The sequence below is a fragment of the Dendroctonus ponderosae genome, unplaced genomic scaffold (assembly GCF_020466585.1).
Source record: "Dendroctonus ponderosae isolate FM_Combo_2020 unplaced genomic scaffold, Dpon_F_20191213v2 Dpon_F_20191213_567, whole genome shotgun sequence".
Classification (NCBI taxonomy): domain Eukaryota; kingdom Metazoa; phylum Arthropoda; class Insecta; order Coleoptera; family Curculionidae; genus Dendroctonus; species Dendroctonus ponderosae.
Genome location: NW_026018783.1, coordinates 1 through 11,967, shown reverse-complemented (window position 1 = coordinate 11,967; position 11,967 = coordinate 1). Strand labels below are relative to the sequence as shown.

General features: G+C 32.4%; 1 protein-coding gene across 1 annotated transcript; it reads left to right on the top strand.

Moving 5' to 3' along the window:
* The first annotated feature begins 631 nt into the window (after positions 1–631).
* LOC125504725 (xenotropic and polytropic retrovirus receptor 1-like) lies at positions 632–6,534 on the top strand. Its single transcript, XM_048667115.1, has 10 exons — positions 632–881; positions 938–1,194; positions 1,581–1,842; positions 2,332–2,555; positions 2,614–2,757; positions 3,321–3,468; positions 4,825–5,019; positions 5,073–5,245; positions 5,778–5,911; positions 6,204–6,534. The coding sequence occupies exons 1-10, from the start codon at positions 632–634 to the stop codon at positions 6,439–6,441; spliced, it is 2,025 nt and encodes a 674-aa protein (XP_048523072.1). The 3' UTR covers positions 6,442–6,534.
* Positions 6,535–11,967: the final 5,433 nt, after the last annotated feature.

The following is an 11,967-nucleotide window of genomic DNA, read 5'->3' as shown; positions in this document are numbered from 1 at the left end:
ACGACATAGAATAATGTCTGTCTTTCAATATTGAACAATGAAAAGCTGACTAAATCATTTCTGTATGTAAATTATAGGTATGCAAATTCAATTCAATTCCATATTTATTTGGATTTTGCTTTGAACTTTCGTATAATAAAACTTAAGTTAATTTTTCAAACTGCATAGGTACATATTTTTGAAATCAAATTATGCTTTTAACTTAACAGCCAGCTCTACTCGGCATAGAATATTTAGAAAGCAACAGATATTCCGCAAATTTATTTCGAAAGTTTAAAAATTCCCAGTGATACAATTGAGAAATATAGGATAGTGGCCCAAATTTAATTAATAATGTAATATCAATTCAGTAGTTTTTGTTGTTTGCATTTTTCTTCTCACCTGGGGAAAACGGGAAAAAATGTTCATCTTTCTTCCCCGGCGACAGTTAAAATAAAAAGTAGTATGTAGAGTTAATAAAAAAATAAATACAGACAAAAACACAGTTTTAAACTGACAAAATCCTAGTTTTAATTTGAAAGAAAATTAAATTGAATTTTTAGACAAAAACTGATACAAAGTTATGAAGGAATTAGTCCCTATTGTACTTGTATTTATTCTAATAACTGTTTTGTTAAGCTCTATATTTTATATGTTTTGTTTTGCTTTGGCTATTGTGTTATTCTTGTTTTGCGCCTCTGCTCACGAAAAAAATTTTTTCCTTAATAAAGTCTCCCTATTTTTTCAGGAAATGAAAGCAATGTTGTATGGTGCAGTAGAACAGGCACCATCCGCCGAACTTGTTGAACCCGACATTTTAACTAGATATTTTGCAAAATTTGACGAACAGTTTTTCAGCTTCTCCGAAAAGGAACTAACAAAAATCAACACATTTTATTCCGGTAGAACACAACAAATTTTAATCTGATTGCCCTGCTGAATGTTACCCCGATTTTAGAAAAATTGGCTGAAGCTACAAGAAGATTTGCTAATTTAAAAAGCGAACTTAGCGAAACACAAGAGGTTGATTCGGCTGGGAAAAATAGAAAAAAATCAATCAAACAGAACATTCTACGCAAGAAGAACGTTCCGGCCAGAAAAATGCAGGAATTGAAACTAGCGTTTAGCGAATTTTATTTAAGTTTAATTTTATTGCAGAATTATCAAAATTTAAACTTTACGGGATTTAGGAAAATTTTAAAGAAGCATGACAAAGTAAGTACCGTTTTATGTCATATTTTATTTAATCTCATTTCCACTTAAATAAGTGGCTTTTATTCATTTGTAAACCATTTTTAATTCATTTAATGACCTGAAATGTTTAACAGTTTTTTAATGGATATACATGGAATAACATGTTCAAATAATCCTTTGGGCATTGAGTAAACACGTCGAAAAGCAGCTTTTACAACAAATTGTTAGGAAATCTTTGATGGATATAATGGGATTCTTAACGAAACAAATCGAGCGCAGAAAACGAGAAATTAACATTTTTTGCTTAGTATTTAAATATATCTATCAACTTATAAAAAAATTATGTTGCAGTAGAACCTTGATGGGGTTTTAATCAACGAATTTCTGGTAGTGTTAATGTTTTCCAGCTATTATCTGTAGACGTAGGCATGCGATGGCGAATTGAAAATGTAGAAAACTCACATTTCTATACGAATAAAGATATCGATCGACTGATAAGAGAAACAGAGGCAACATTCACGCAAGACTTGGAATCTGGTGATCGACAAAGAGCAATGAAGAGACTGAGAGTTCCACCATTGGGAGAGCAACAGAGCCCTTGGACCACTTTCAAGGTGGGATTGTTCTCTGGAGGTTTTATAGTACTTATTGCTGCAGTTATACTATCAGGTAATTTATGCGGAATGTATTTGCAGTRAAAACTCGTGAGTTGAGAGAGAGGCAAATTAAAATGAACTTYYAGGGTTATTTSTTTAGTATAGCCYTGCAAGGCSGAGAGGATATGTATAGTATATATAWGTATGCGGCAGCAGATTTTYGTGTTATAAACTCTTATAAACGCCCATTTTTTCTCACCTCTCATTATTTGCMCCAACACAATATTCTATRCGACWAAARATTTAAAAAATACGGAAGAATAAAATACRTTTAATTGTACTAACGAGAAACATTCACTTAAATAAGCCCTTTTCTAGCTAAAACGTAACTCTTTATATGRTTTAKTYTTATCATAWCTATTGGGTCTATTAAAAACCTTAAAAAAAATTCTGTATCATYAGCAAACTCCTTATTTGCGTAAAATATTTTAGTAAACACYYTTTTGTAATAAGTAAGTAATTTTTKTACTTTKCAATTTGCATATTTCTAGTTCAATTTTAGGAGTGTTTCACTCACCAAAAGAAGACTGGCGTATAGTTACTCGACTTTATAGAGGCCCTCTTCTTATCGTAGAATTTTTATTTTTGTGGGGCATTAATATTTATGGCTGGAGATCTTCGGGCGTCAATCATGTTCTCATTTTTGAAATGGACCCCCGAAATCACTTGTCCGAGCAACACATTATAGAAATGGGGGCAATTTTTGGAATAATGTGGTCAATTTCAGTAAGTTATTGGTTTTAGGATTTGACGGAATCTAATCTGGAAAATCCTGGATTTTCAGGTGCTCTGTTTCTTTTTCAGTGAGCAAATCGGTTTGCCAGCATTCGTGCATCCTCTAGCTTTAATTATCTTGATGCTGATGTTCATGTTGAATCCCACCAAAACACTCAGACATGAAGCTAGATTTTGGGCCCTCCGAGTCCTGGTGTGTAGTAGCTGCATGCTTTTTATTTGCTATGTTCACTATAACTAGGTATTTCTATTTTATTTGCTTTTATGTCTGTATTTGTTTCGTTTTTTCCAAAAAGACTTTTTTAATGTAATGCAACAGTATATGATTAACATTTGCCTTTTTTACTTTTTTAAATAGAAGATCTACCGACAATTATATAAAATATGTTCTTGCTTTAAAAATAAATGTGTAACAGATATGGTTGATTGAACAATTCCTGTATTCTGGTGATTCTAAACTTTGTAGATTCCTTGAAGAAACATTTCTCTTTCTTATTCGGTAACTGCAAAAAACGTGGGAAAACTTGACTTGGTTGACAAAAATTTAATGTGTTACTTGTGTTATTTACAATCTATTGATGTTTATTGCATTCATGTTATTCCGGATTACTTTACTATCCGGAGTTTTTAACACTAACAACTATTGCTATTAGACTGCATTTTTCAAATAGCGTTAATGTTTTTTTTATGCATCTAGCGATAACCGCAAGCAACTGCGTTATTCTTGCTAATATTTTTGCAATATTGTCGTTTTAGGGCAAAGTCGTGATGAGTCCATTTTTCTTTGTTTCCTTTGCTGATTTTTGGCTTGCCGACCAATTAAACAGCCTGGTCACACTCTTCACGGACCTGCAATATTTTGTGTGTTTTTATGTGAGCAATGGAAGTTGGTCTGAAGGCAAAGGTAAGTTACAGTACAGCAACGCTTTTGAGTTACAGCCAAAAAGGCACTGAATGAAATACATGCGGGAAAACACTTAGTTTCCTTCATTTAAAAACTACATATAACTATATTGAAAATAAAATGTACACTTTATTAGCTAGTATTTATTTTCGATCATTTTGCGGTCAATTCAAATACATTTTTTAATTTTCAGGGTGTTTTATACAATTAATAATTGTTAGTTATATGATTCGCTCTGCATTAGACTTTAATTCAAACTATTTACGTAGATTTTAAGTGTCACATGAATATTCGCGCCGTCTAATTCATGGTTCTGATATAATAGCTTAATTTGCTGAACTGATATTCCTTAATGTGATACGAATTTCAAAAATAATTTTAACGATGCTTTCTTTCATAAATATATCTTAACTACTGAATAAAATAGACAGTACACGGACAAATTTCGACTAATTTTGGAACTGGACAACTTTCGTTTTCTAAACTAACGATTTGATTCCTATTTGAAGAGTTATTTAGTGCAATTATTTTTCAGCTCGTGCATGTTTTTTACAGAAATTTAGTGCGTCAGATAAAGTTTCTACACGGTGGCGAACGAAGCAATGCAAAATTGGTAAAAAGAACATCCACATGTTCTGTCGGAAAAATTTTGTTTTTGGTTTTGCAGCGGTTCATTTTGTCTCTTCAGCCAATTTTCAACATCTGGAGCTCGTGTTGAAATTGAAGTTGTTGTTGGGTTTGCAAAATTAAATATACCAGGTTGCATGAATTAACGAAATATTTAAAAGTGAACATTACTTCAGTTAAAAGTCTGCGAAAATAACAGATTTCAGGAAAAATTCTGATTTGAGTAATTTTTCATGCAATCCTGCATATTGAATGTTCCTCTTAGATTGTCTATGAAGTTTAAGCTTCAACATGAAAAAACTTCAGCTTTGCAGCCGACAAATTATCGCTGCGAGACCAAAAAGTTGATTTTTAAGACCACCTTATAAATAGAAGAGATGATTTAAAAATGCAAAAACAGTTTCGAGCTATTTGGTTCAATTTTAATGTCGAAGCTTCCAAAATTTTGCATTTTGCTATTTGCCAGCCTGTAGCAAATGTATCTGAGGTGCTTAATTTTCAGCAGAACATTGACTAACAACAAACAAAATGGGCAAATAACGCTTGAAACTCAAAGTAAATCGCTCGAAACAATCTGAGTTTATTCAGTACCAAAGTTAGAGCAAATTCATTTTGTTGAGCAGTTTAATAAAACCCATCAGATAAAAATTACAAAAATATCACTTCTTCGCTTACAATTCAGCATTATTATTAAATTTTAAAATTGTTTGATTGACTCTTTTGTTATAGATCCCAATTATTGCATAGAAAGTTTTATGGGAGTCCGAGCTCTGATGGCGTGTCTTCCCCCATGGTTTCGTTTCGCTCAATGTTTAAGACGATACCGAGATACTAAAGAAGCATTCCCTCATATAGCCAATGCTGCCAAATACGCTACGTCCTTTTTTGTTGTGATATTTTCTACTTTAAATAAACTAGACGAATGTAAGTATGTTTTTGATTAGAACCATTCATGTGTTGATTATCGGGCATTTTAGTCAATTCTTCAGATAAAGACAAGGTTTCTCCTTATTTCTACTTGTGGGTTTGTGCATCGATAGTAAGCACCTGCTATGCGTACACATGGGATATTAAACTGGATTGGGGTCTTTTCGATGCCAAAGCTGGCGATAATAAATTCCTGAGGGAAGAGATCGTGTATCCGGCCACGGTATGTAAGTCTAGTTTTAAATTCAGTTTTAACAAGTCCGATGAATGGAAAACGTGGAAAAAGTATAAATATTAATTATAATATTAAAGTCATTGAACTGGACAGTTTCTAAAATACATTACTTAACACGAAAGGTAATTTAAAATTGATTTTCATCTGCTTTTGAGCATATTTTCTGGCTTCTAACAATTTTTCGTTTGGATTTGTTTTGTCATCTGTAGCGGATAGCAATCTAAATCAATGAACTAGAAAATTAGCTTTGTAATGTGGGAATATCTAAAAAATAAATTTCTTCTGGAAAAATTGATCAAATATCTTAATCGAATTTCACATTTTTTGGCACTGTCTTTAATAATGAATAATTTCAATATAAAATTCATATAAAAATTATTTTAACTCCACTAAGTAGTCAATTCTGTTGGAACAAAAATTAATTTAGAATATTTGAAAACAGAGCGGGCTAAAGGTCCACATCTAGATATTTGTCTCTCAAATAAATTACACGTACAGGAAAAGTGTTGTTCAATTTCAGTGGTTCTACTATTTTGCCATAGTCGAAGACTTGATTCTGCGGTTCGGATGGGCTTTCCTAATTGGAATGACTGAAATGGGATACGTAATGGAAAACTCCATGGTCTGCATTTTAGCTCCATTAGAAGTTTTCAGGTATTCAAAACATTATCAGACTTGTTTAGAGTAATATCTTAAACGTATTAAGAGCGAAGAACACGATGAAAATAAGTATCATTCTACGTCATTTCGCTGAAAAAAAGCACAAACAGTGAAAGGTCATTTTAAATGTGGGTAACATTGCTGTCTTGTATTGCAGGGGCGTAAATAAATAATGTTTAAAAATATCATTCTTCAAAAGTTGTGGGCAGTATAAGTCAGAGGCATTCTAATGTAATGAGATTTCGCCCTATTTCTAAGAAGCTTCTAATCGATAACTAATTTCCAGGAGATTTGTTTGGAATTTTTGCCGCTTAGAAAACGAACACCTCAATAACTGCGGCAAATTCCGAGCCGTTCGTGATATTTCCGTAGCACCATTGGACACATCTGATCAAATGTTAATCGTCCGGATGATGGATGAAGCGGACGGAGTGATCAACAGGAGAAAGCGAAAAAATAAGAAAAGAGGAGAGCACAGAATTATTTTGGATCCTGGAGAGTCAACTGACGATCTCGAGAACTAGTCACATAGTGTTATGGCATGTGGATTTTATTTTTGTTATGTATTATTTTTTAATAAACGTTAACTAGTTGTACGATCTACAATTACAATTTAATCGAGTTTTGATTTTAAGCCATACCGTTGGGGTAAGGGTTGATAAAACAATACCCTGTGTATGCCAAAGAGACAACATCGGCTATGGAAATTAGTTTGTTTTACAACTTCAGGCCCACGCTAATATACAGAGTCCCATAATAATTACACTAGCGTGTTAACAGGGACAAGTTACGGAATATTACGCTGTCGGTTTGTCTGGCTGTTTATACTGTATATTGCCTTTATTTTAAATAGTATTGAGCAATCGCGTGAAGAATTCTTAATTACATACTTCCATACACAGGGTTTAACCAATAAACGGACTAAAACAGCGCTCATGCCAGTTTTTTTTTTAAATCAATAACGCAATGTTTAATTGCTATTGACTATTTTCTCAGTTCAACTCAGATGATTCCACGAACAGATTTCAACAAGGTCTTGAAGCAAAGTAAGAAGTGGTGAGAGTATGGAATAATGCGATCTTCTTGATTCACAGTCGAAACATATATTTTGTCTTCACATCGTGTTTTATTCGAGGTGTTGAAGAGTGATGTGCAAATATTTTAAGAATCTGTTAAGAATGTGGCTTTAAAGACATTCCTATTAACTATTTCTATTTATGCTTGTCAACTCAAAATTTCCCGCAAAAATGCGTTTTTTTTCGAAAATCCTTTAACTTACTAGTTTGAATTTAAGTGAACAATAATATCTGCATGAGAGGTAGTTTATGGCGTCAAAATTGTCGTGTTAGAGGTTTTAAATAAAATACATTGACACCGACTGTTTTTCTTTTTCATAGAACTTTTTCAAGCACAGCGAACAATACATTTCGTATAAAAACTTTTTAGTTTGTTAATTTCTCCGTATGTTTTCGGTGTTTTCTTGTACAAAAAAATATTAATGTATTAATTATTTATAATTATTAATACGATTATGTTTTATTCTCACTACTACCCCGAGAGTTCACAATTATTTCAGAACATTTTAACCTTCTTTCTGCTGATTAGCTAACTTTGCACCAAATGTTATTGTATAAGTTCACATTAATTGTCGCAAAATAGGTATTGAATAGAACCAAAAATCAATTATACTAATAAGGTTTTATTTAGAAAAAAAATTGTTACTAAATGCTAGGAAATTGAAACCTTTGAAGAATGTGTTCAAAAATTGCACAGTTTCGCCATGAGATAATCAGAAACATTTTCTGAGTATTTTTCATTCGCTCTCTGATGCTATGAACACAATTTAACTAGTGCGTTAACGAGTAAGGTCCTACAAATCTGTAGATCATTCACTAGAACCATTCAGTAAAAAAAGCAAATTCACATGAAATTGTTATACATAGATAGAATAAAAACATTATCTGGATAAATTTTTGCGATTGAAACCATTCAATAATTTAAGTAAATTACTACTAAGTTTGTCGACGATTTACCTAAGTTTTTATACAAGTTTTATAAATAAATAAATGTGAACATCTACCCGATATTGCCCACGATGTGTGTGACTTCTGACAGTGTATCCGGTTAAAATAAGGATATATTTTAATCTTTTGACTCTTTAAATTGATTTTCAATACACGTTCAGTGGTCGACAAAACGGCAATTTTACCTACCTACTGATAGACCTGTAACTGTATTTTTAGAAAATTTGAGGTTTAATTTTAATTCATAAAGCTCAAAAATACTCTCTGATCAAACTACAGTTTTTGAAACAAATTATATAGTCCAAATAAGGTATTATCAGACGTATCAAACAAATTAAAGTTTACATAAACATTTACATACTACAACAGAATAATTCTGTATATAAAAGGGTTCATATGTTGGTTCATTGCTGACTAGCACTATTCAATATATCGTTTTTAAGTCAGTTTGTAAAAATTACTTAGGCCGGCATGCATAGTCGATCTCTTACGATGCGCCAGCCTCCCGACGTTCACTGGAAGCAATTTTGGTTGCATAGCCGATCGGTTGAGCATCTGACGCGCATTTTAATGTTGTTGTGCGATACGGTGGGAATTTGTCGGAGATGGGTGGACGAATCTATGTGAACGATCGCCAAAGCTATTTTGTGAGCGAAAATTCTCAACTTCTCGTGTTATCGGGATAATTCGAACTTGGAATTAGATTTGAACATACCACAAAGGTACGTAAAGAAAACATCAACAAGCGTGATATGCAATTGAAATAATGATTGTATTATTTTCAGATATATTCAAGGTATGGAAACGACATAGAGAAATTTACTGAAGCCGATTTTAGAAATCGCTTTTCTTTCTCAAAGGAAGTTGTGCAAAATGTTTTGTTGCCATTGATCAATCACTAGGAACAAACCACAAATCGAGGCCTTCATATTCTCTTGATAATAAACAAAGTTAAAATTGCATTATATTTTTCTAATGTTTTGAAAAGAAGTTACGGAATCAATTGGTTAATGTTCTCAACCTTAATAATGGCTTTCACCGTTAATATGTATTTTCTTAGAAAAAATAGTCATATGGAGATTTATTTATACAATATCTTATCCTCCGTGGTCCTAGCCGCAGTGGATAACGCTGGATAGCAAAACAATCTCCGGCAAAGTGCCGAACATCGACTATGCATACCGGCGTTAGAAAGCATGATTTATTTTAACACATTTCAAAAAATTTGAGAACTTTATTAGCAATTGCGGTTTTTGAAATATATATATATTTAAATTTGACCTGAACCTTCAATGCTTGGGGAGATTTCTAAATTCGTTAAATTATTCAGGTAGACTTAATTATAAACCGATTTGATTATAAATATTTATTTATGCAATTAATTCACCAATTATTTGTTTGGTCTTAAACCCTAGACTTTACATTATAATGCAAAATTATGTGCTTATGTATTCGGGAAATGTTAGAAGTAAAAATGATCTGTGAACACTGACAAATAAAGGTTTAATAAAATAAAACAAGCTCCTTCCCGTTTGATAATTCAACTATTCAGAATTCAGACGAAATGTCTGTAATACCATAATAAATATGTGGTAAAATAGAGTTTCAAATTGTAAACTGATCAGCCAACTGAAACTTGACACGACGTTAGAAATCAGGTTTCGGAGAAATCGCCAAATCCCACAGGAGTCAATACTCTGCTGCCGTATCTGATGCTGCTGGTAAGTAATTCAAAACTTTCTAACTGAAGCAAATTTAATTAATGGAGATCTGGATTCACAGCAATAAAACAATTAAACTATGTTCTCCAATTAAAGCGTTTAAGAACTCATACGATTTAATTGCACTTTTGCGATTTATTATATTAAATATTTCATACTTTTCATTATTACTTGTTACTTAGTGTATCATTTCATTGCAGTTTAAAAATATTTTCAAAGATACTTTCTGTTTGTGAAAGGTTGATGCTGAAGAACATTTGCTGATGTGCTTCTGCCCTTTGATAATTTTTCATGGAGACATCAGCGATTGTTGATCCTGCATGGATTAAATTTAAATAATCCACTTTTTTAGCCAAATAATTTTATAGACAAGTTCTATATTGTTGAGGCGGATTCATTTTTTTACAAACTGTTGGTTGGATATTTTGCCTCAAAAATTTTTGAATTAAAAAGACAGAATTTCCTCCCGTCTTTTATTAAGATTATATTATTTCTTATTCTTATTTATTAAGAGCACTATTTATCAATCTGTAATAAACGACGTGAGGAAACAAACATTTTTGAGGCGAAATACCCAACAAACAGTTTGAAAACAACTTTATGTTTAATTTTCTTATTACATCAGTTAATCTGTTGCCTTCGTAAGTTTCCAAATATAATCCGAGATTAACTGCTATTTTTGGAAGAAACACGTGGTCATCAGCGATATCTATCCACATAATAACGAGTTTTTGGCCAAAACTGAAAGACCCACACATGGACGAAAATACAAAAGATTCAATTAAAAGATAGCTGGTGCAGTGCGCGCAACTGGGAAAAACTTCCTCGAATTCCCGATGAAGCTGGAAGCCGAAAGCGGGGCCGAACGCCCACTGACTGAAACAAAAATAATGATTTTCACTCAAATCTTAATGGAATTCCGGTATGCAAATTCCAAGGGTAATAGCCAAAGTAATTACTCTTTTTGAATTCGAGGTGTTTTAGTTGATTCCGTTTGTCTCTTAGATGAATTTAATCTAGCGCGATTGCACACTTTTAATAGACATTTTTGGAAGTTATTCTAGCGTGGTCGTATTTGTGGGTTGTCGTTGAAGTTGCAAAAGTGAATATTGGATTAAAATATTTTCTAAAACTTTCCAGTCAAAGTGAAAGGAAAATGCTGTAAAATGTTCGTCACAATTCATCACTTCGAGTTCAGTCCTATAACTACTTCATTCCATACACCCTGGATCTCATGAAAAATTAATTCAGTTATAAGTTGCTTAAAAACGATCACACCGATAAACGAGCGCCTGCTCAGCATGTTTGACTTACTTTAATTTAAACCCTGGCGCTTTGCTAAATGCATTCCAGTTAACTTCTAATTTATTCCATCTGCTCGAAATTCAACTGGGCCGGTAAAATAAATGTTCCCTGCTAAAAAGAACTGTGCGGCAATTTGCTTCTATTTATCTTTTACAAAAGTGATGTCTACCAAATAGATTAAATTACACGAATTTTAATTAACTGTTGGTCCAGGTTTTTTGCATTTAATCAAAACGTACACGTGTATTACTCGAAATTAAATCATAGCCAAAGGCAATTTTTACGTTTGCTTAATTTTCCAATGGGAAAATAGCAGGCATAAAACATACATAAACATTTTGCGGCCAAGTTCAAGTACATTTTTATTAAAATGCCATCCCAACTGGAGAAGTATCAATAAAACTAAATTGGCTGCTCTTGCCCTGAACTTAACATTTTATGAACGCGTTTTAACATTTTTAAATAAACCTGCGGATGGAGCGGTGACTTTATTAGATTTATAATTGAGATAACATTTTAAGTATATACCAGGTGACATTGGAAGGGGGCGTTTTAAAAGATATTTATTACGTGCATTGAAATGAAGAACAAATAAAAATTTCCACTAGCATGGAATATAATCGAAAAGGAATAAAAGAAGAGGACAAAGATGAAAACGTTGCCAATTTAAGGAGTGAGGAACACTAATTGGTGTACAACACTATTATGAAGAGGTTTTAAATTTCGCTACTAATTGTTCCTCTAAAATTTTGTAACAATTGAAACTAGGTGCTACGTTGATTGTTACTAAACTTCATAATAGTAAGTAGTTTCAACTTTTAAGTGCGAAACGTGAGTTAAACATAACATTATTTTCCAGCTATTATTGTAAATAAGGTTTTATTGGATAATGAAATAATTGTATTTGGAAAACTCATTATTATTATACTTCTCTACAAATAATAAAAATGGTTCTCGTACGACGCACAATACTTTAAAGCAAGTTTAGTAGTTCCTCTGC

Excerpts from the sequence above, each read along its gene's own strand:
- LOC125504725 (XM_048667115.1), top strand. The coding sequence starts at position 632 with ATGTTTTGTTTTGCTTTGGCTATTGTGTTATTCTTGTTTTGCGCCTCT. Across the intron at positions 1,195-1,580 it reads TTTTAAAGAAGCATGACAAA|CTATTATCTGTAGACGTAGG; the intron begins GTAAGTACCGTT and ends AATGTTTTCCAG. Across the intron at positions 2,556-2,613 it reads GAATAATGTGGTCAATTTCA|GTGCTCTGTTTCTTTTTCAG; the intron begins GTAAGTTATTGG and ends CTGGATTTTCAG.